The sequence below is a fragment of the Lycium barbarum genome, chromosome 8, assembly GCF_019175385.1.
Source record: "Lycium barbarum isolate Lr01 chromosome 8, ASM1917538v2, whole genome shotgun sequence".
NCBI classification, from domain to species: domain Eukaryota; kingdom Viridiplantae; phylum Streptophyta; class Magnoliopsida; order Solanales; family Solanaceae; genus Lycium; species Lycium barbarum.
In genome coordinates this window covers 11542023-11564005 of record NC_083344.1, presented here as the reverse complement: position 1 = coordinate 11564005, position 21983 = coordinate 11542023, and the positions used below count along the sequence as shown (strand labels likewise).

General features: G+C 35.4%; 1 protein-coding gene across 2 annotated transcripts; it reads right to left on the bottom strand.

Moving 5' to 3' along the window:
- Positions 1 to 11974: 11974 nt before the first annotated feature.
- Positions 11975 to 17216, bottom strand: LOC132605927 (L-ascorbate peroxidase 1, cytosolic). Of its 2 annotated transcripts, none has more exons than XM_060319206.1 (10): positions 17057 to 17216; positions 14873 to 15001; positions 13948 to 14122; positions 13788 to 13853; positions 13094 to 13142; positions 12871 to 12956; positions 12704 to 12783; positions 12455 to 12557; positions 12308 to 12366; positions 11975 to 12181 (listed from the first exon to the last, which is right to left on the bottom strand). In XM_060319206.1, the coding sequence occupies exons 2-10, from the start codon at positions 14989 to 14991 to the stop codon at positions 12166 to 12168; spliced, it is 753 nt and encodes a 250-aa protein (XP_060175189.1). In that variant the 5' UTR covers positions 14992 to 15001; positions 17057 to 17216; the 3' UTR covers positions 11975 to 12165. The 2 variants fall into 2 exon arrangements, with proteins under 2 accessions (XP_060175189.1, XP_060175190.1); XM_060319207.1 differs by having other exon boundaries at positions 14873 to 14996.
- Positions 17217 to 21983: the final 4767 nt, after the last annotated feature.

Genomic DNA, 21983 nt, shown 5'->3' with positions numbered 1-21983 from the left:
GTAATGTATTGTCTGTATTGACATTGTTTAAGGAATATGTAAGTAAAGAAAAGAAAAGAAAGACTGTCCTCAAGTGGAAAATTAACTAATTAAAAATTGAGGATAGATATATATGTATGTATATATATATATATATATATATATATATATATATACACACATACCCCTTTAATCTTTACTCTTCAAAATTCTTTGGAACTTTTTAGTTGATTTAATAGGCTAGCTAATCAAATTATTCCACATAACTCCTCACATGTAACATGGCAAACAAAAAATACTAACAGGTGTGTTTGTATCCATATGGTTGGACTCTGAAAGAGAGACAGACAATTTACGTGTTGTTTTCTTCTATCTTATTGAATAAACAAAACAAGTAATGTATTGTCTGTATCGACATTGTTTAAGGAATATCTAAGTAAAGAATGGAAAAGAAAGACTGTCCTCAAGTGGAAAATTAACTAATTAAAAATTGAGGATAGCTACTTTGTAAACAACGTTTTCTCCATCGAAGATCTTGCCGATGGAGATTTTGTATGTTATTGCATTATGTCTGTTCTTCTTTCTTATCCTATGTATTGGAAATCTTATTGGGGAACTTATCGTGCACACTGCTTGGACCTATTAACTATATTTGTTGACATATATATACTGCGCTTCCTATATGGTAGTAGTTGTTTCCATCCGTCCCATTTTATATGAGTTTGCTTGACTAAGCACAAAGTTTAAAAAGATTTTTGAAATTTATAGTATAAAACAAACCATAGAAATTTGTGTAGCTATGTGTTATTCCAGTTAGGGTAAAAAGATAAATCTAAAGTTGAATTGTTATAACATATAAAAAGGTGTCATTCTTTTTTTAACTAATCTACTAAAAAAGAAAGAGTGTCACATAAATTGGGACGGAAGGAGTACTCTATATTTGGGGAGTCAAATTATTTTTTAAAACTATAATTTTTAGTAATATATGACAGTGAGTTTAATTTTTATAACATCATTAACTATAAAAAATAAAAATAAAAGGTGTGAATTATAGAAATTTTTATGCTATATGTCCAATATTTGCTGGTCATAAAATATTGAATTTAGAAAGGTCTTTATATATACAGCTCCTGGAGAATCATTTTTGCAATTTAGAATGTTCTTTTCAGAATTTGATGTTGCAATTGTTAAATGTTATCTTTCTGTATCCTTAGCAATAACTAGTATAGTACCCCGCGATGCGCGGGAACGCGTTAGAAAAAAAAAATCATAAAAATTATTAGCTTATTTGCTTGATCATATTAAAAAATTTATTATTTTATTAATTGTGAAATTTAAACCATTTGATACACGGTAAGAGAAAAAATTAAGTAAGATTGTTGAATAGAAATATATGAGTATTTCCGTTGATCTTAAGTTCTTCTCCCTATCACGTTCATATTTCTTATGAATAATATTAGCCATTTGTTTAGATCCTTCAAGAAAAGAAAAAAAATTCTCAAGAATAGGAAGACTTATAGTTTAACTTCTACAACGGGAACCTTTTAGTTTTAGTTATTCCATAAAAATGCTTTTTTTAGCATAAAAATGTATCATTTGATTAAGAAATATGCATGTTGCAGTATGTTCGAGGCCTCTTAGGGAATATATGTATGAATGAAGCTAAACTATTTCAATTCACATAAACATCATGGCCACATCTACCAAATTCAAATCATCAAATTGGTAATGATTTGCAACACTTTGCTTGTGTAATATTGAATGTATCTCCTACAAAGACTGAATGGATTAAAATTCTTCACCTAAAACACATATCCGTTTAGATTCCTACCATCTTTCCTCTAAATGTTAATCCGCATAAATAATTATAATTGAAATCGAATATTATTTTTTTAATCATATCGTTACCATTATTTTAAATCATAAAGTTTATTACGTTCGCCAACTTAAAATCAATTATTTTAACCGATTTTCAAACTTATCAAAAACGATTTACTCTCAACTCAAATATCTTCTCAAAGTTTACAATTTACTATTTATTTGAGTTCTCAACTTCCCAAGTGCTTATTGTATATAATAGAATTATACCCCGAGTAACATAAAATGAAAATACAGTACAAACCCACGCTTGATATCTTTCTTAAAAGAACAAACAATTCAAATAAGCCAAAATTCTAAATTTAGTTGATATATAATCACATTAAATAACTTATAGGAAGTTCAACAATACATCTATAACCAATAAAATTGTTCTGACATTAAAAAAATACTAAAAAAAAAAATACTTAATTGCTACTAATTGAAATGACACTCAAAGTCAATCAATTGAGAACTGCTAAATCCTTTCTTGAATTGTCACCTTCAACTCCATTGATTTCTTCCATTGTTACACTCCTCCGACTTTGAAAAGGATAAGCTAAAGGAAAGAGAGATCAATTCAGCTGTCCCACGTGCTAGAAAAAATAAATTAGGAATGAAAATACTAATCGGATGTTACTACACTAATCAAAGTTGATTTAGACAAACTACTATTTATCTAAAAAAAAAAAAATCAAAAACCCAATTTTAAAAGAAATCATTCAAAATTAAACATATATAAAAACATGGCAAAATGTCATATTTGATTATATAAGACTAATAAATTTGAATAATACTATGATATAGTATTTAAAATTTGATTTTGTGTTTTCTTTAAAGAAACACTGAACACAAAAATAAAAATAAAAAGGAAAAAAAGAAAATTTCAAACTAATGACTTAACTGATTTCCAAGAAAATCAATAAAGAATAAAAAGTTCTGATTCGATTGGTTATTAAGGTTATATTTTAATGTATTACATTGCTCTTCACATAATAATGTAAATTTACTTACCAATTTGATACAAATTTATAGATTGAAACACAATAGAAAAGTTTAGGATGATCAATACCGTGTCAAAACTTTTCAAAGCATCTTTTACCCCTTCTCTGTAACGATCCGTTTGGCCGTTACTGTACTTTTGACCTTGTTAACCTTTTTCTGAGCTTCATTAGCTTATATTATATGTCACACCCCCAACGAGGAGTATGATGAGCTCCAACCCGTAGGCCGAAAATCACCTGACTTAACAGTTACTTTGAACATCACATACTATAACTCAAAGAACACCTGCACGCAGAAAAGGCACAACATAGAAATATCCGATCATTCAACACATATGTACATATGCGGACCGACAAGGTTGCCACAACATAACGTATATCATAAAGTCGGCAAGGCTAACAGAAAAGTATCACAGACCAAAACAATGCCAACATGATCATATACCATGCTTACATACCCCACTATATCTATGAGCCTCTAAGAGTGTACATATGAACATATATTACACTAGCAGAAGAGTACCAAAAGATAGAAAGTCCGGAGTAGTGGCACTTGCTGACACCGTTGAGTTGGAAAATCCTACTGTGGTCGCTCCTCAATAACCCTGTCAGAGCCTGCAGCACGAAATGCAGCATCCCGTGTAATGGGACATCGGTACAGATAAAAGTACTGAGTATGTAAGGCTGGAAGCAACAACATAAGTGGGACGGAAATATAAATAGAGTAAAGGTAACCTGTCAGCTGAGAACATATAATATACCATGCATGAATCTTAAAAATCATATATAAGTAAGCACATATGTGTATATGTATATCATATAAGTTTTAGTGTTGCAGACGTGCAGCTCGATCCATATATGTTAGTGCCGAGGAACGTACGGCCCGATCCATAAATATAATATGTTAGTGTCGAGGAACGTATGGCCCGATCCATAAATATGATATATTAGTGCCGAGGAACGTACGACCCGATCCATAAATATGATATGATAGTGCCGAGGAACGTACGGCTCGATCCATAAATATGATATGTTATATGCATATACATAATGTAAGTAGCATGCAAGAGAGCCTAGTAAAAGCCACTACTCAGTCGGAGTGACATAAGGTCAGTGACCTCCGAATAAATTATAGAAGTTCATATCGATTCCAAAGAAATAACTTAACGATGATAAACATAATAATATGCCAAGAATCAATCAAATAACTAAGACATTAAGATTTGTAAATACAAAGTATAGGAGTGGAGCGAATTTGCTATGGAACGCTCATGTTCATATTCTAGTTGGATTCGTGCCAAAAAAAAAAGGGAAACGAACACCTTACATACCTTATCCGTCAAGCCACCACTTAAAGGATCCGTTACTTTGGTGTTTGCCCTTCACCCGAACCTATATATCGAGAAATACATCTTTAATCATACTTTCATCATATTTCCATCAACTTATAAGCACTAATCATTGAAGACTAATTTGGGTTACGAAAATTTGGGCAGCATTTCCCCTATATTCTTTACCTCCTCCAAATACCAAAAAAACTCCCAAACAATACCAACAACATCAACACAATATTATCAAGATTCTATAAGATATACATTTACAATTACATCCAAACTATCTCCAATTCTCAATCCATGCTCAACAACGCCAACACAACAATCCATAACCCTTATTCTCGTAAATATTCCTAAATCGATATTAAGAAAGAGAAGTTCATACCTTATCCTTTCTAGAATAGGAAGATCTTCAAGATTTACTTTGCTTCCAATCCAACTCCAACACAAAACGAAACTATAATCGCGACTACACGTTGTTCGGACCTCGATTAATACTCCGTAACTTGAAATTACTCAAAATCCTTACTTTTATATGATATATAGGCTCTCATATGTTTGATGAGCTTTCTAGAGCATTTGGGAAATTTTTGTGAAGAAAAAATGGGGTTTTGCCCCTTATATAGTGTGCTCAAGTCGGTGGCACTGTAGCAGAAATTATAGCGGCACTGTAACAGCGCGTCCTGCTCTGCCCGCCTAACTTGTAACGTCCATAATTCTCTACTCCGACGTCGTATCGACGCGCGGTTTATTGCGTTGGAAACTATACTCGACGAACTTTATTTTAGGCTTTTGCCTTACCTCAAAACTCCTCATATACTAAGAGATATTCTTCCTCCAAGTTGGGCCAAAATTGCCCCTCATATATTCTTCAAAATTCCAACAGATTTAATTTCCTTGATTCACTTGCCCTTCAATCCTTCTATAGCTTATTATGTGAACTTAAACCCCCATAAACATAAGATAAGTGCATCTAATCTCATGTATCTTTGGAGGTAACTCCAATGTCCATACTTAAAACAGCCAATACTTATGAATTTCCACGTACAAAACTACAAGGTGCAACATTATATTTGCGGGGATGGGTGGTACGATTTTCGAGGTCATCGGGTGAATATTAGATTGGTTTTTGCGATAATAAGCCTTAAAGCGAAAAATATTTGACCCAAAGTTGACTTTTAGGTAAACGGACCTTTTTCGGAAATCCATCGATTCCGAGAGGTCCGGATGGTCATTTGTGACTTGCGGGTATGTTCGGTTCGTTTCCCAATGCATTAGAGTGCGTTTTGGGATTTGGGTTGGAAAGTTGATTTTGGGGTATTGGGGGTTGACTTGGTCAACGAGACCCCCATTGGGAAATCTGAGGCCACGGGTGAGTTTATAGCGCGTTTTATGTGTGTTTGACATGTTTGTGTTGTATCTATGGGGCCTCAGGTGAAACTCAAATTTCAGGTTGAGAATGGTCAAAACCAATACTATTCTGGTGACTGATGTCCGCTGCAGTGGCACCAGTACCGCGACAGCGGTATCATCGTGGCGATAGCCCTGCCGCTATAGCAGCGTAGAGTAATAGTGAGTGACCATCGTAGCGGTCATTTCACCGTGGTAGCGGTCCCGCCGTAGCGGTCGGCGGGGACTTAAATGCCTTAAATCCTTTTTAAAACCCTATCACTCCTCATTCATTACTCTCGGTTCTAGAGCTATTTTGAGAGCAAAACAAGAGATTCTGAAGCAATTCTTCATTGGGGTAAGTTCATCTAACCCGATTCTTCATTTATGATTCATAATCCACCTTAGAAACTCCTTAATTCATGCTAAAGTCTTCCAATAACATAAGGATTAAAGAGGGTTTTGGGGTTTCTTTCTTGAATGAACTTTTGATTATCAAACCTTGATTTGTTGATGTAATAAGCTTATATTAGTATGGAATTATTTGGTAATAGCTTTATAAACATGAATCCTTCATTATTAGTAACCTATTTAAGAAATTGAGAGTTAGGGTTCATACCCAAAATTGGGGGTTTCACTTTAAATACTATTTTCGCTTAATGTTGAGTTGTTTTAGAAATTGATTAGTGGGTTTTGATCACTTAGACTTGAATGGCATGTTTCACTTTCAAATTTCACGTTTTGTCCTTATGGGCCCGTTTTCCCAAATTCCATAGGCTTAAGTTGATCAAATTAGAAGCCTAGCAATATGGGTATTGTTCTTCATGATTTCTAATCTAGATTACGTCATAAATAGGCCTTGAGCATCTGGAGGCATTGAGGAAGGGCAAGGTGCTCGCGTGATTTGTTGGGATTTCTGTTCGGCACTCCAGGCAGGTTATGGCTTACCTTTTTTTTTTTTAGACTTCGGTTAGCGACTCATATTTAGTACTAGGGAATTGTTGAAGACATCATGTGAACCTTCGAGTATGAAGTTTGGGATGGAATTCTTAGGTTGGTACTATTGTGTCACTTGTGTGTTCGGGCACGTGGCCTGTAGAATCCCTAGGTTTATGCTTGGGTTTTCTTATGTGAATTGGTGGTTTCTATGCATTATGGGAGACTGGTTGGAAGGAACAGATTCATGTGATACTTGTACTATGATGGCTATCCTTATATGAATTGACTGGAATCCATATGTTATTTATGATATTCTAATTGCATGACGGAATTTCTCATATCTATAATATATCTGTCTTGGTCTTGATATTGGAAGATGGTGATGACGGAGGTAAGTATGATTCATGCGACATTACTATATTTGCATAGCCATCTCTATGTTGTGTGATACGGAGTGGTTAGCAAAGATATTGGATGGAGGAGTCATTCTAGGTTGTGTGATACGGAATAACAGTACATGGACTTAGCGGTCCCCCATGGGTCATGCCTGTCGAGAGGTGGACATCGTCCCCCCATAGCATGTGTGTATCATTGTATTGCATTCCATTTGCATACACATTATACGTTCTTATTATCATTTGGATTGATATTGATCTTCGGTGATATTTGAGTTATTGGGTGATTAATGGTTATGCTTGGATTGTGAAATACTTGAGACAGCGTTTGGTAATTGACTGCACTACTTGGACTTGTCGACTTGTATCCGTCTGTGAGCATGATTATCTTTCCATTTCCTTGTTTTCATACGTGATCTAACTGTTTTCGGCCTGTGATGCTTACTCAGTACCGTGTTTTGTACTGATGCTACCTTTGTACTCTTTTTATGAGTGCAGAGTATGCTATTAGAGAGATTTTCACACCTCACGACTGATCCCGAGGCGACGCTCCTAGAGTTCTGAGGGTGAGTTACTGATGATCCATGCAGCCCGCGACTCTTATCTTCTTTATTGTCCCATTTCTATTTCGAGACAATATTTATTTCAGATGATGTATTGATTATTCAGACTTGTAGTACTATTTAGTAGCTCTTATACTGACCAGACCACATTTGGGATTTGTTATCTTCCGCATTTAGTATTTATATATTATGTCAAACTTATCGTACTATTCTTGGGTTTTTCTTTTATTTATTTATTGTTGGTTGGTTGCATAAGGGATGGGTTCGCCTATTGAGGTGGGAATTAGTAGGTGCCCGCACGTTCCCGAGTTGGGGCGTGACAAGTTGGCATCAGAGCACTAGGTTACCCGGTCTATAAGTACAAGAGCAAGTCTAGTAGAGTCTTGTGGATTGGTACGGAGAGCTTCGTACTTATCTGCGAGAGTCTATAGGACTTTAGGAAATTTCCCTTCTTTCATTCCTTCGTGCTACTTTATTCTAATTGGTATCTGGAATTTACAAATTGCTATCTGATTCAAATTTTGTTCTCTCACAGATGGTGAGGACTCGAGCTACAATAGCGAGGGATGAGGTGCCAGAGCCCGCTCCTGCGGCAGGCATTAGATGGCGAGGAGTAGCGAGAGGTCGCGGTCGAGCTAGGGGGCGTGGAGCGGCACCAGCTAGGGGTGGAGCCCCTGTAGCCGGACATAGGCGAGCACGTTCAGCCTCTCCAAAGCAGCAGCCGGAGGCAACACCGGCAGTCAGGGGTGGTACAGGACCAGCTCAGTTTCCCCCCGATACTGTGTCTGACCTCATGTTTCAGGATATCATGTCCCGGGTACTTCTTTATCTAGACGGCCAGCATGCTGTAGGGGGTGACACTACTCCAGGTGGCGGTTCTCAGACTCGAGTGGGGGTACGGACTCCCAAACAGGTATAGACCACGGGTATGCATCCTACTGCAGCTATGGCCCCGTATATTGGTGTTGTTCAGATTCTTGAGGGTGCTCCTAGGCCCGTTGCTGCGCAGAATATGACTGTTGATGATCAGGATCTAGTTGGGAGGTTTCTGAAAATGAAGCCACCCAAGTTCTTTGGCTTACATACCGAGGATGCTTATGAGTTCCTTGTGGAGATGCATGAGCGTCTCTACAAGATAGGTATAGTTGAGACTCATGGCGTGGACTACGTGTCATTCCAGTTTTGCAGCGACACGAAAACTGGGTGGAGAGCATTTATTGATAGCAAGCCAGGGGGTGTGCCACCTTTTTTTTGGACTCAGTTCCATCAGGCCTTCTTGGAAAATAAGTGTCGCGTACTTTGAGGGATGCGCGCAGGGATGAGTTTCGCCGTTTGCGACGGCGTGGGTTGTCTGTTTCTGAGTATGAGGCTAGATTTCTGTTCTTAGTTCTTACCCCTATATGCTGCCCAGATGATTCCCTCAGATGAGGAGAGAGTCCGTAGATTTGTGATTGGACTTGTGTACTCGATTCATGCTTGTCTTCAGTTGATGACTATAGGGCTTTCTTTCCAGGCTATTGTTGATCATGCCATTGGTGTCGAGTCTACTAAGGCTCGATTTTTGGGAGAGGTTAGTGAGAAGAAGCCACGTCATTATGGCAGTTCCAGGGAATCCAGTTACAGGGGTGAGGAACATTCATCCAAGCCCTATCAGTCAGCCCCCAGCCACCCTATCCAGTCAGCACTATGGGCTTCTTCGAGTGGTCCTACTAGACCTAGTGGCTATGGAGCTGGGTAGTCTTATAGTGGATCTTACTCCCGTACAGTGGACCGTGCCGGTCCCTCCAGTTCATCAGCTTCTGTGCATCGACCTCCAGCTCCTAGAGCATGCTATGTGTGGGGCGACCCCGATTACTTTATGAGAGATTATCCCAGGTCAGCGCAGAGTGGGTCCCAGCAGGGCTCCAGGTTCCAGACTCCGAGGGCCCCAGCACCTTCTAGTGGCAGAGGTGGCTCATCAGTTAGAGGTGGTGCTTAGTCAGGCCGCGGTGGCTCTTATCAGACCAGAGGTGGACACCAGTCAGGTAGAGGTGGCCGTGGTGGTGGTCTTTTCTACTCCTTTCCGAGTAGGCCTAAGGCGGAGGCCTCTGATGCTGCGATCTCAGGTAATATTTTTGTTTGACATTGACCTGCTTCGGTATTGTTCGGTATTGTTTGATCTGGGGTCTACTTATTCCTATGTGTCTGTCTATCATGCTGTTGATTGGGATTTATGTGGTGATGGTATTGGCGTGCCTATCCGTGTATCTACTCCGATCGGAGATTCTGTTATTGTTGATCGTGTCTTTCGGTCGTGTTTAGTTACTTTCATGGGGTATGATACGTGGGTAGACTTGATGATATTGGATATGGTAGAATTTGATATTATCTTGGGTATGACATAGTTGTCACCGTGTCATGCGATCTTGGACTGTCACGCCAAGATAGTCACATTAGCCATGCCTGGAATTCCTAGATTAGAGTGGATGGGTACTCCGAGCCCTACTCCGAAGAAGATCATTTCCTATGTCCGTGCAAAGAAATTAGTGGCCAAGGGGTGTTTGGCTTATTTAGCCTGTGTTTGCGATCCTAGTGTTGATTCTCGGCCCCTTGAGTCTGTGCCTATTGTGAGTGAGTTTGCCGAGGTCATCCCTTCTAATTTGCTGGGTATGCCGCCCGACCGCGATATTGATTTTTGTATCAACTTGGATCAGGGCAGGCGTCCTATTTCCATTCCTCCTTATAGGATGGTGCCCACTGAGTTGAGGGAGCTAAAGGAGCAGTTGTAAGATCTGTTGAGTAAGGGTTTTATTAGACCTAGTGTTTCTCCTTGGGGTGTTCCTGTTTTTATTTGTGAAGAAGAAGGACGGTACTATGAGGATGTGGATTGATTATCGTCAGTTGAACGGGTCACCATTCGTAACAAGTATCCCATTCCTTGTATTGATGACCTGTTCGACCAGCTTCAGGGTGCTTCGATAGTTTCAAAGATTGATTTGAGGTCAGGCTACCATCAGCTGAAGATTCGGGCCGAGAATGTTCCGAAGACGGCCTTCCGGACTCGTTATGGCCACTACAAGTTCCTTGTGATATCTTTTAGGCTTACAAATGCCCCAACTGCGTTTATGACTTTGATGAATGGCATTTTCAAGCCATATCTTGATTTCTTTGTGCTATTATTCATGATATCTTCGTGTAATCCAAGAGTAGAGAGAAGCATGCACGCCATTTGAGGATTGTTCTTGGGTTGTTGAGGGAGAAGTGGCTTTATGCCAAGTTTTTGAAGTGCAAGTTCTGGCTTGAGTCCATGGCATTCTTGGGCCACGTTGTGTCTAAGGACGAGATCATGGTTGATCCCAAGAAGATTTGAGGCTGTTAGAGATTGGGCGAGGCCCTATACTGCTACCGAGATTTGTAGCTTCGTGGGATTAGCCAGCTATCACCGTCGATTTGTGAAGGGTTTCGCTTCTATTGCTTCTTAGTTGACCAGATTAACTCAGAAGAATATTCCTTTCCAGTAGTTCGATGATTGTGAGAAGAGCCATTTTGACTTCAGCCCCGATTCTAGCATTACCCGTGGAGGGTAAGGATTTCTCAGTCTATTGTGATGCGTCCCGCGTGGGTTTGGGTGTTGTCTTGATGCAGAAGGATAGTGTCATAGCCTATGCTTCCCGTCAGTTGAAGATCCATGAGAGGAACTACCCTACCTATGATTTGGAGTTGCTAGTTGTGGTCTTCGCTTTGAAGATCTGGAGGCTTTACTTAATGGCGTCCATTGTGAGGTTTTCACCGACCACCGTAGCCTTCAGCACGTGTTTACTCAGGGAGATCTTAATTCTATGCAGCGCCAATGGATAGAGCTTTTGAAGGACTATGGCATCTCTATTCTTTATCATCCAGGAAAAGTCAATGTTGTTGCTGATGCCTTGAGTCGCAAGTCCACGAGTGTGGGGAGTTTAACCCGTTTGGTTGTTTCCAATGCCAAAGATTCATTCTTTGTCACGGTACCAAAGCCGGACTTCTCCCTCCCTCATCGGCTAATTTCTGAGTTAAGTTTGGCCTAAAATCTTTTCTTTATCAGTTCCATAAAATTAATAAAAAAAACTGGTTGATACATTATGTGTCAATGCTTTAATAATTTTAAGTCAATCCTAGTCTGTTGTTGGTAGCATATTGTTTCTACTGCCCTATAATTCACTGTAGATGCCCTTTAATTACAATTTGGTTGGCATGTAAGCTTAAGAAAAATCGATACGACTTTAACAGGAAAACATCAGGTATGATCTCAACATCAGGTCTTTCTAAACAGCTCAGTGTAAATTGGTCAAGCGAAAAAAATGATTAGGTATGTTTACTCCTTGTCTCTGTCCGATTCTGGGCTAGTTGAATTATTGGTAATTTTGATCCCGGGCCGGCTTTCTTTAGTGAAGATTACACAGGATAATGGGGTATAAGAAGGAGCGTAGAACTCCATTCATTTCTTTACTTAAAAGCATCAAGTTAAGCAAAGTATATCAAGGTACCAAAATGAAAAATTATCAAAAAGGAAATAGAAACTTATTAAGCTGGAAGAGAGTGACAATATAATCGTCTAATATAGCTGCCAAATTTATATCATGATGTAAGAGCAGCAAAAGAAGACAAAATCCAACAACGCCAGCTAGCTTTTCAAAAGTGAAACATAAACAAAAACATGCCACTACTCCCACCCTTCTGAATCACCATCTTAAGCTTCAGCAAACCTGGCATTGAAAAACAAATTCATAGGTGAGACACAACCACCATAAGCCACATATCTTAAACAGAATTGCAGATGAGTCATGAATAAGCAGACATATAGACGAGTTTTCAGTTAATTATATGCTTACCCCAATTCACAGAGCTTCAAGTGAGCCTCAGCATAGTCAGCAAAGAAGGCATCTTCATCCTGACATAGGCAAAGAGTTGCTCCTATCAGTCATACAGCCGGAATTTACAACTTAGATGAATAGTATTTAGAGTTGATTAACACTGACCGCAGCATATTTCTCAACAAGGGGACGGAAAGCAGGATCACAGAGTAGAGCCTTGTCTGATGGCAACTGTAGAAGCCCTTCCTTTTCACCACTCAAAAGTTCCCTGACGATAACAAATGTTTTATAAACAAAATGGACTGATAACAGTTTGCAGTTAAAAAGCATTGCAAAACTGGAGAACTTTTTTTTTGAAGTAGCATCCAACAAATGGAGAACTGGAAAAAGACATTGTCTGTTCAGTATTCTTACTTAAAGTATGAGTTGTCAAAGACGAGGGGATTGGCAGTCCAAGGTCCCTCAAAACCAGATCGCTCCTTGTGGCACCTTCCCTGGAGAAGATATCAACTAAGAAAATAAGTATGTAGGAATAGAACCTCGCAACAAATAGGCTTAAACTGTAAAAGCAGGCAACAAACCAAGGTATGGGCACCAGAGAGCGCAACAATATCCTTGTCAGAAAGGCCCATTTGTTTCACGAACACATCCCTCAAGTGATCACAGCCTGCATTAGGTTCACATACTATTATCAAGGCAGGCAAATTGAAAGAATCTTGTGATCCTCTACACAATGTTCTGCAATCAAATCTGCTCTATGAAGCTATCATGATTCATGAGACCAATTGAAAAGGAAGAACTTACCCTTGGTGGCATCAGGCAAGCGACCTTCAACAGGTGGTTCTGGCTTGTCCTGGCAAAGCAATGTTAACATAGATTCAGATTTCACCAGATGAGTAATTTTAATATTGACATGACAAAGTTACGCATAGAACAGCATTAACATTCTAAAGGAGGACAAATTGCAAAAAGAGAATAGTCCCCTTACAAAACATTAAAATATGGAGCAAGAAAACACATGTCAAAATAAGCAAACAGTATGGACTTCTCAAACAACCAACTGCAAAATTAGAATCTAGTTGGTATAAATATGACTGTCATCCCTTGGTCGAGAGGAATGAACATGGCACATTTTGAATACAAAAATATACAAAGTTTCTGTACATAAAGTAGGAAAAGGAAAATAAAGAGTATAAATCATCAAATTAGAATTCATAATGCAGGAGTTCTTTACACATAAATCTTTTCAGCAGTGAAGCATATGCTTATCATAATGTCTTAGTTAACCAATAAACCTTTCCATTAGTGAAGCATATACATAACATAATTTCATAGTTAACCAATACCATTAGGGCAATGTTTCACTAATAATATTGGAAAAGACTTGCCAAAAGCATAAAACTTTGATAGAAGTTCCGAACAAGACTCAAATTCGAAAGAACTATTCATTACACGTCAATTAATATTGCAACAATGCTGCAGAAACGGTCTGACTAACCTCTCTACCAGGGTGAAAGGGAACATCAGGTCCTCCAGTAACTTCAACAGCAACGACACCAGCCAACTACACCAAAAAGAAAATACAAGTCAGTTCTGCACTTTGTTAAAGCAAATAAAATAACAATGTCAGTTCTAACAATGAATACAAGAGTACATACTTGGTAGAAATCAGCATGGGAGAGGATAGGAAACTGCTCCCTAATGGGCTCCAAGAGTCTCAGAGCAATGTCAAGACCATTGTTTGCTCCATGTCCTTGTTCAGCTTTGAACCTCATGGTACCGAAAGGACCTCCAGTTTTGGAACACACATCATACGTACCAGCAGAGTGCCATCTGAGACAACACAAAATATCTTCAAGGCCATGGACCAACTTTTCACTCAATTCACATGACACTTCCTATTGCAATATTCCTAAATACGAGTGGCAAACAGAAGGGTCGAATCGGATATGGGCGGGTCAAAACTGGTTAACAAAGATGGATAAAATATCCGACCCACCCATATTTAACACAGATAAAAATGGGGTAACCAACGGATAATAGTGTTCCATATTATCCATCGTTTGTTAGAACTCGTGAAAAATAACAAGCAAACAGATGGCTATTGATTATATGTCTATCCATATTATTTTTGAGAAGGGAAGAAACGGCTATCCATATCCAACTGGATATCCATTTTTTAGTGGATAATATGAATAATATCCATATTCGCTCCATCTTTTAAAAGTCCCATTTTTTTAATGGGCAATATGTAGGGATACTTTTTTTAACTAATTTGCCAGCCCTATTCCTAAATGTGTAATACCATCCTTTTATACACAATTCTCAAAAATTACAACTCATAATACCATTTTATCTGATGCATTGTATTCACTGTCAAGCTAATCATTCAACCATTATTTAAAACATAGTTTCACAATGATTAATATAAGAAAGGTCTAATTAAAATATTAAAAACAGTGCTAACGGGAGGAGAAATTACTTCTCTTTAGTAAATTGAGCAATTTGAAAGAATTTTGTTGGTCTGTTTAAAATATTAGCAAAAAGTAAAAGGACAAATGAAACCAGTTGAAGAGAACATACGCAAGACGGAGCATAATAGGAGCACAATTCTTCTCAGCAATGAGTCCTCTGAGTTTCCTTTTACATTTGTCAACAGCCTTGAGGTACTCCTCGCTCACGGTAGGATAGCACTTACCCATAGTAACTGTTCTGCACAACAGTTATTTAAGCACAATAAGATCCAAGTTTCACAATCAAATACGCATTAAGATATAACCGATCATACAAATTTGTTAAACTTGCAATACATAACTATAGTTAGGTCAAGACAGCTAATGTACTTGTCACAAAAGCATTGTAGTTATATATATATATATATAACTTGCAAACGGATCATTTATTGCTTTGCATGGAGAAACCAAAAGATAGTTGATCCAAGTTTCATAATCCTATACACATCAAGATATTAACCGATCATATACTCTTAAGTCTTAACAGTCAAACCTTTTTACACATGCAATAAATAACTATAGTTAGCTAAAGAAGGCAAAATAAACAAAAACACAAATAAAATGTGTAAACAGATCGTTTTTTGCTATGCAGAGAGAAGTCAAAAGGTAGCTGATCCATCACTTTTTGAAGTATGCATTTGGCTAGGAAAAGTATATATACCTCTTTTTCCGACTCAAGACACATTTTAGAAACCAAAACCTCTGGTCAAACTAAAATCGTAGTTAAATCTATACATTCATCGAATTGAAGAAACATATAAATACATTGTTCTTTAACATTTTAATAATAGTAATAATATATAAATTCAAATATGTCCAGTTATATTCTTTCAAATCATGGATCGGCCTCTGTTAGGAGCACATAATCCAGCAAAAAAGTGTTTCAAAAACCTAATGCTCTGACATATCAAACTGAAACGCAGTGGAAAACACCTATACACATATTTCACGGATTTATTCCGACTCTGGATACATATTAGAAAGAAAAGAAATAGAGTTCCTAGAAACTCCACGACACCACGGTTATTAAAAAAAGAGTTCGTAGAAAAACTAAAATCGTAGTTAAAGCCTCTATATAGATTCATCGAAAAAAACATATATAGACATTTTTTCTTGAAAATTTTATTAAGTTCATATATAGTCTTTAAAATCACGGATACTCTCACATATACACTAACAACGCAGTGGAAAACACCTATACACATATTTCACAAGATCAAGGCCATAAAAGAAGCTTGAAAACTTTAATCAACCATTAAAAAGTGGATAAAATACATACATATAAAAAGAACACAAATGGCATTAAAGAAGGGAAGTTGAAAGAACATAAATTCATCGAAAAAACATATATATATATATATATTCTTTTATGGGTATATAGACATTTTTCCTTGAAAATTTTATTGATAGTACTATATAAATTCATTATCAAGTTCAGATATAGTCATTAAAACCTCAGGTCAAGCTAAGAGATCATACACATTCATCGAAAAAAAGACTATACACATTTTTAAAAATAATTATTAGTAATATATAAATTCTTATCAAGATCAGATATAGTAGTAAATAAACAAGAGTTCGTTGAGACTAAAACCTCTGGTCAAATTAAAATTGTAGTTAAAACATCTATATACATTCATCCAAAAGACATATTATATATACATTTTTCCTTGAAAATTTTATTGATAGTACTACATAAATTCATTATCAAGTTCAGATAAAGTGTTTAAAATTACGGATCTGCGCTCTGTTAGCAGCACATAATCCAGCAAAAAAATGAAAAAAATTCATGTAAAACTAAAATCATAGTTAAAACATCTATATACATTCATCAAAAAAGAAACATATATATATATACATTTTTTTTCTTCAAAATTTTATTAATAGTAAATTCATATAGAGTTCAGATATAAAGTCTTTAAAATCAAGGATTCGCCTCTGTAAATAGGTGCACATATACATCTATACACATATTTCACAAGATCAAGGCCATAAAAGAGATTAAAAACTTTAGTCAACCATAAAAAGTGAACGAAGTACATAATTAAAAAAAAAAAAAAAACATAACGCACATATCAAACTAAAAACGTAGCGAAAAACATCTACACACATTAACATTAAAAAGATCCTATACACATAGTTAAGAATACCAAGGCCATAAAAGAGATTGAAAACATTAATCAACGATAAAAAAGGTGAACGAAATACATAAAATTAAAAATTAAAATTAAAACAGAAATAAAGCTGCATTAACCTGAAGAAGCAAAATGTTAAACCCTAGAGAGAGAAATAGAACGGCACGAGCAAACCACAAGCACTGAAATGAAATGAAGTGAAATGAAAATGATTTTAAGTACTATATTTGAAGGAAGAGAAGGTTCTAGAGGGTGAATGTAGACCGTTAGATTAGGATGATCGTGTGGGTAAGATTGAGTTATGAATTAAACGGCTGAGATTGGTTTCATTTAGTGTTATGTAATGCAATGGTTTTTTTAATCTTAAATGGATACGTCGTATGGTTGGTGAGTGAGTGCCATTGAATATTTTGCAGGAATTTTGGATTTTTGTGAATCGTGGACTCCATCGCCATCAAGGCGGACTTTTAAATTATTTAATTCAATGACTAATATGCCCTTGGTGCGACCGTCCTCAAGGGAACAATTCATTGTTCATAAATCGTTAAGCTACATAAATCACGTTTAAGCTAAATTTCATATAGATACTCGAATTACAGTGCGTTTCACTTGAGCACTTAAATATATAAATTAGATATTTTTGGTTTAAATTTTAGAAAAAATTTATATGTATTCCTCAAGTGTCTATTACGTAGATAAGCTAACCATTTAAAATATGTCAAGCTCCTTTAATTATACAAATTAGGCTTACAACAATAACTACAACAACATACCTGAGAATTGGGCTGAAACATTAGATTTATTCTAATTGAGAATGACGTGTAAAATTAAATGAGGTAATATATTTTATGTGATTAACTTAACTATATAATCGATGCTTGAGAACATGCGCAATTCTTTTTTAAAAATTTAACCAAAAGTATTTGATAAAAATATTTTATCATGTGTAGATGATCAGTTAGAACTAACCGTAGTTTAAGTGTCTAAATAATAATTACTGATAAATTTAAGAAACTACTCCCTCCAATTCAAAATAAGTGTTCACTTAGCTTTCAGCACACCCCTTAAGAAAGTATTAATTTTTAGATAAAAATAAGTATTTTGACTAAATTATTCTTAATTAAAATTTTACATATTACTATTAACTTGACACAATAGGATTTGGTCACTTAACACTTAATCAGGAAAAATCAAAAGAAAAAAAAAAAGGAAACTCGTTTTTGATTATTAAGTGTACGGTTATTTTGAATCATAATAAAAGGGCTAAATGAACTCTTATTATGAACGGGAGGTAGTATGTATAAGTCTAAAATGACATATAGCATATAGAGGGTAGCCAGGTCATTTCGTAAGGAAACATCTTTAAAACCAAATGTGAACGCATTAAGGCTATAAAAGATTCCTATTAAAATAATGAGAATTTTTTTATGTCGCCTTTAGCTTGTATCCCCACTTCTCTCTCAAAACCCAATTGTTTTTCACAATCGTGGCATGAAAATGGACACATACCTGACCAATAAAGTTGCTACTCCCTCCGCCCTAAAAAAAATTGTACTCTTTTAACTTGATATAAAATTTAAAAAATAAAAAATATATTTTGAAATATATAGTCCAAAATAAATTTTAAATAATTATATATAGTAAATTATTTCATAAAATTAAATTATTTTTAAATATAAAAATAAAATAATTTTTGAGATAAATTTTTTAAAAAAGGATAATTTTTTGAGACGGAGAAAACACCTTTTATTGACATTGACAGCAAAATGATGATGACCGAACAAAAGCATGTCGTTTTTGAAGAATGGTATGGTATGGCCCGACTCCCAGAATAGTGGCAACTTGGCCGTCTAATTGGATGCCCTTTGATCTTACCATGTGGCTTCCACACGTACGGAGTTTAGACTAATTATTTTATTGAGGCAGAGGAATAGCCTTAAATTATGGCGAAATTATGTACTTCATTACAAACCTAAACTTTGTGAATGTGTGATGACGCCTGAGTTTATTTTTTTCATATTATTTACCTTTTTGAATTTATTTTTTATTATTTATTGCTTCACTAATTATATAAAAAAAAATAACTAAAAACATAATATGTACAAACACGCGTTTATTCTAAACCTAAAAAAAAGTCTTAAATGTTTTTTTCATTTAGTTCTTTCAAACTCGAACCACTTGTCTTTCATCCTCTCTCAAACCCTTTGTTCTCTTTCTTTCACTGTCACAGTCTCTACCTCTTCTTCTTTTTTTTTTTTTTTTTTGAATCACTTGATGAGGGTCCGATCGTTTGAGTTTGAAATAATTAAATGAAAAAGGATATTAAGACTTCTTTTTAGTTTAGAATAATCATGTATTTGCAGTAAGCCTGTTAACTGGGCTAACCGACCGGTTACCGGTTTCCCGACCGGTATAGTTTACCGATTACCGGTTAACCGGTTCCGGTTAGCCATTAGAAAAGCTCTAACCGGACTGGAACTGGTAGGCTTGGTAAAAACCGGAAACTGGTTAGCCCTTAAGCTTATTTTTATTTTATTTTTTTGTTTAATTATGTATTTTACACATAAATTATGTTATGTTATGTTACTATAAAGTGTGTGTGTGTGTATATATATATATATAGACACATACACACACACACATATATAGTAAAAATCGAAAACCGGTTAGCCCTTAAGAGTATTTTTATTTTATTTTTTTGCTTAATTACGTTACACACACACACACATATACACACACATACACACACAGACACTGTGTGTATATGTGTTTGTGTGTATATATATATATACACACACATATATATATATATACACACACATATCTTAAGTTATGTTTGTATTATATGTATATATATTTATATTTACTAATAACTCATGAGTATTATAAAATTCAAGATTGTATATTTATAAATATATATAAGGCTTAATACCTAGATGGACCCTTAAACTTGGCATGTTTTGTAAGATAGACATATAAACTTATAAGGTGACCAGATAGACACTTAAACTTACTCAAAGTGTATTTTTCAAGTTTTTCAGTTTTTTTGAAAACAAAAACTATATTTTTCAAACACTCACAATTTTCATGGCCAAACAAGCCCTAAATATATCACAAAATATTTTTTTTTTAAAATGCAAAAATAAGGCAAACGCATATACATGAGACTATAAATGTGCACTTAAACCAATAAATACTCGCTAATCGCAATTTTGCAGCTTTCAATTAACTCGGATTTTTTTTTTTACACTTGAATAATTAAAAAATAATAACTTTAACCAATAAAAATCCTTAAAAAAAGAAATTTCAAATTAAGAAATTTCTAAGTTCAGTATTTCAAGTGTAAAAGAAATTTCAAATTAAGAAAACTGTAAAGCCGAGAAGAAAATCCTTAAAAAAAAAGAAATTTCTTAATTTGAAATTTCTTTTTTTTAAGGATTTTTATTGGTTAAAGTTATTGTTTTTTAATTATTCAAGTGTAAAAAAAAAACCGAGTTAATTGAAAGCTGCAAAATTGCGATTAGCGAGTATTTATTGGTTTAAGTGCACATTTATAGTCTCATGTATATGCGTTTGCCTTATTTTTGCATTTTAAAAAAAAAATTGTGATATATTTAGGGCTTGTTTGGCCATGAAAATTGTGAGTATTTGAAAAATATAGTTTTTGTTTTCAAAACAACTGAAAAACTTGAAAAATACACTTTGAGTAAGTTTAAGTGTCTATCTGGTCACCTTATAAGTTTATATGCCTATCTTACAAAACATGCCAAGTTTAAGGGTCCATCTAGGTATTAAGCCTATATATAATTATAACTTTCTATTTTTAATTTAAGTAGATGTATATTATAAGTATATTCTAAGTATATTGTAGGTATTTTCTTAACTTAATATAAGTAGGAATATGAACACAAGTAAATAGAACAAAGCTCAATGAGACATAATTTTTATTCATTAATGGATAACATTTATTTGCAAGTTGTAATTTTTTTTAAGTTGCAAATAATACATGAGTTGTACAAGAATAAAATTACATTGTAAACACCATTTCGCTAAGTTCTTCTACATTATATTCTTCCATTGGGATATCTTCCATGTCTTCAAATTGGTCCGCTTCACTTGCTATTAAAAATTCAATCTCGTCCTTTTCGCCTTGCCTCGCCTCTAGCCTTTGGTTGCGCTGCTCCGATCGAATCCAACCGCGAATGCAAACTAGTACTTGCAAGTTAAATCCGGACAAGGAGTATCTATGATCTCCAATTTGTTGTCTTCCTTGGCTAAATGCACTTTCCAAGGCCACGGATGATATTTGAACATTAAGTATATCCCGAGCCATTATTGCAGGTACCGAATAATTCGCCTTGAATTTCTTCCACCATCCTAATACGTCCACTTCGGTCATGGTCATTTTCACCAATGGCTGCGTCAAATAAAAGTTATGATCATCAAAGTTTGCAGTACTTTGAGTAGTAGAAGAAGACATTCTCTGAAAAAACACCTAAACTCGATATGCCTTTTCCTTTATTTTGAGAAGTAGAAGTACTAGGTGGTGGAGGTTTGGGAGCAACACTTTCTTCCAACTTAGAATAATATTCAAAAAACTTTTCTAAGCTCACTATCTATGGCTCTCTGGGCCTCAAATTGTGATGGTTCCTCGGTGGTAATTTCTAAATATTCATAAATTTGTTTAACCAATTGAGAGGTAAAAGGAATTTTAAGACAAGGATTTAAAATAGAACCCAATATGAATAAAGTTGGTATGGGAAAATAATACTTCTTAAATTTTTCCCTCATAGAATGAATAGTCGCTTGGCAACCCGATTTTTCCTTATACTCAAATAAAACTCTAGCTATTTCTGTCAAGTATGCTAAAATTCCGGTAACCGCGGGATCAAATTGTCTAGAAAAAACAAGAGTAGCATTATAAAAATATTCTAAAAGTTCTTTACATTCCAAAACGTCTTCCCAATCGCTATCAAATAACCACTCTGAAACCTCTTTATTGTGATTGTTGTGATTATTTTTTATATGGCAATCCTATATTCATAT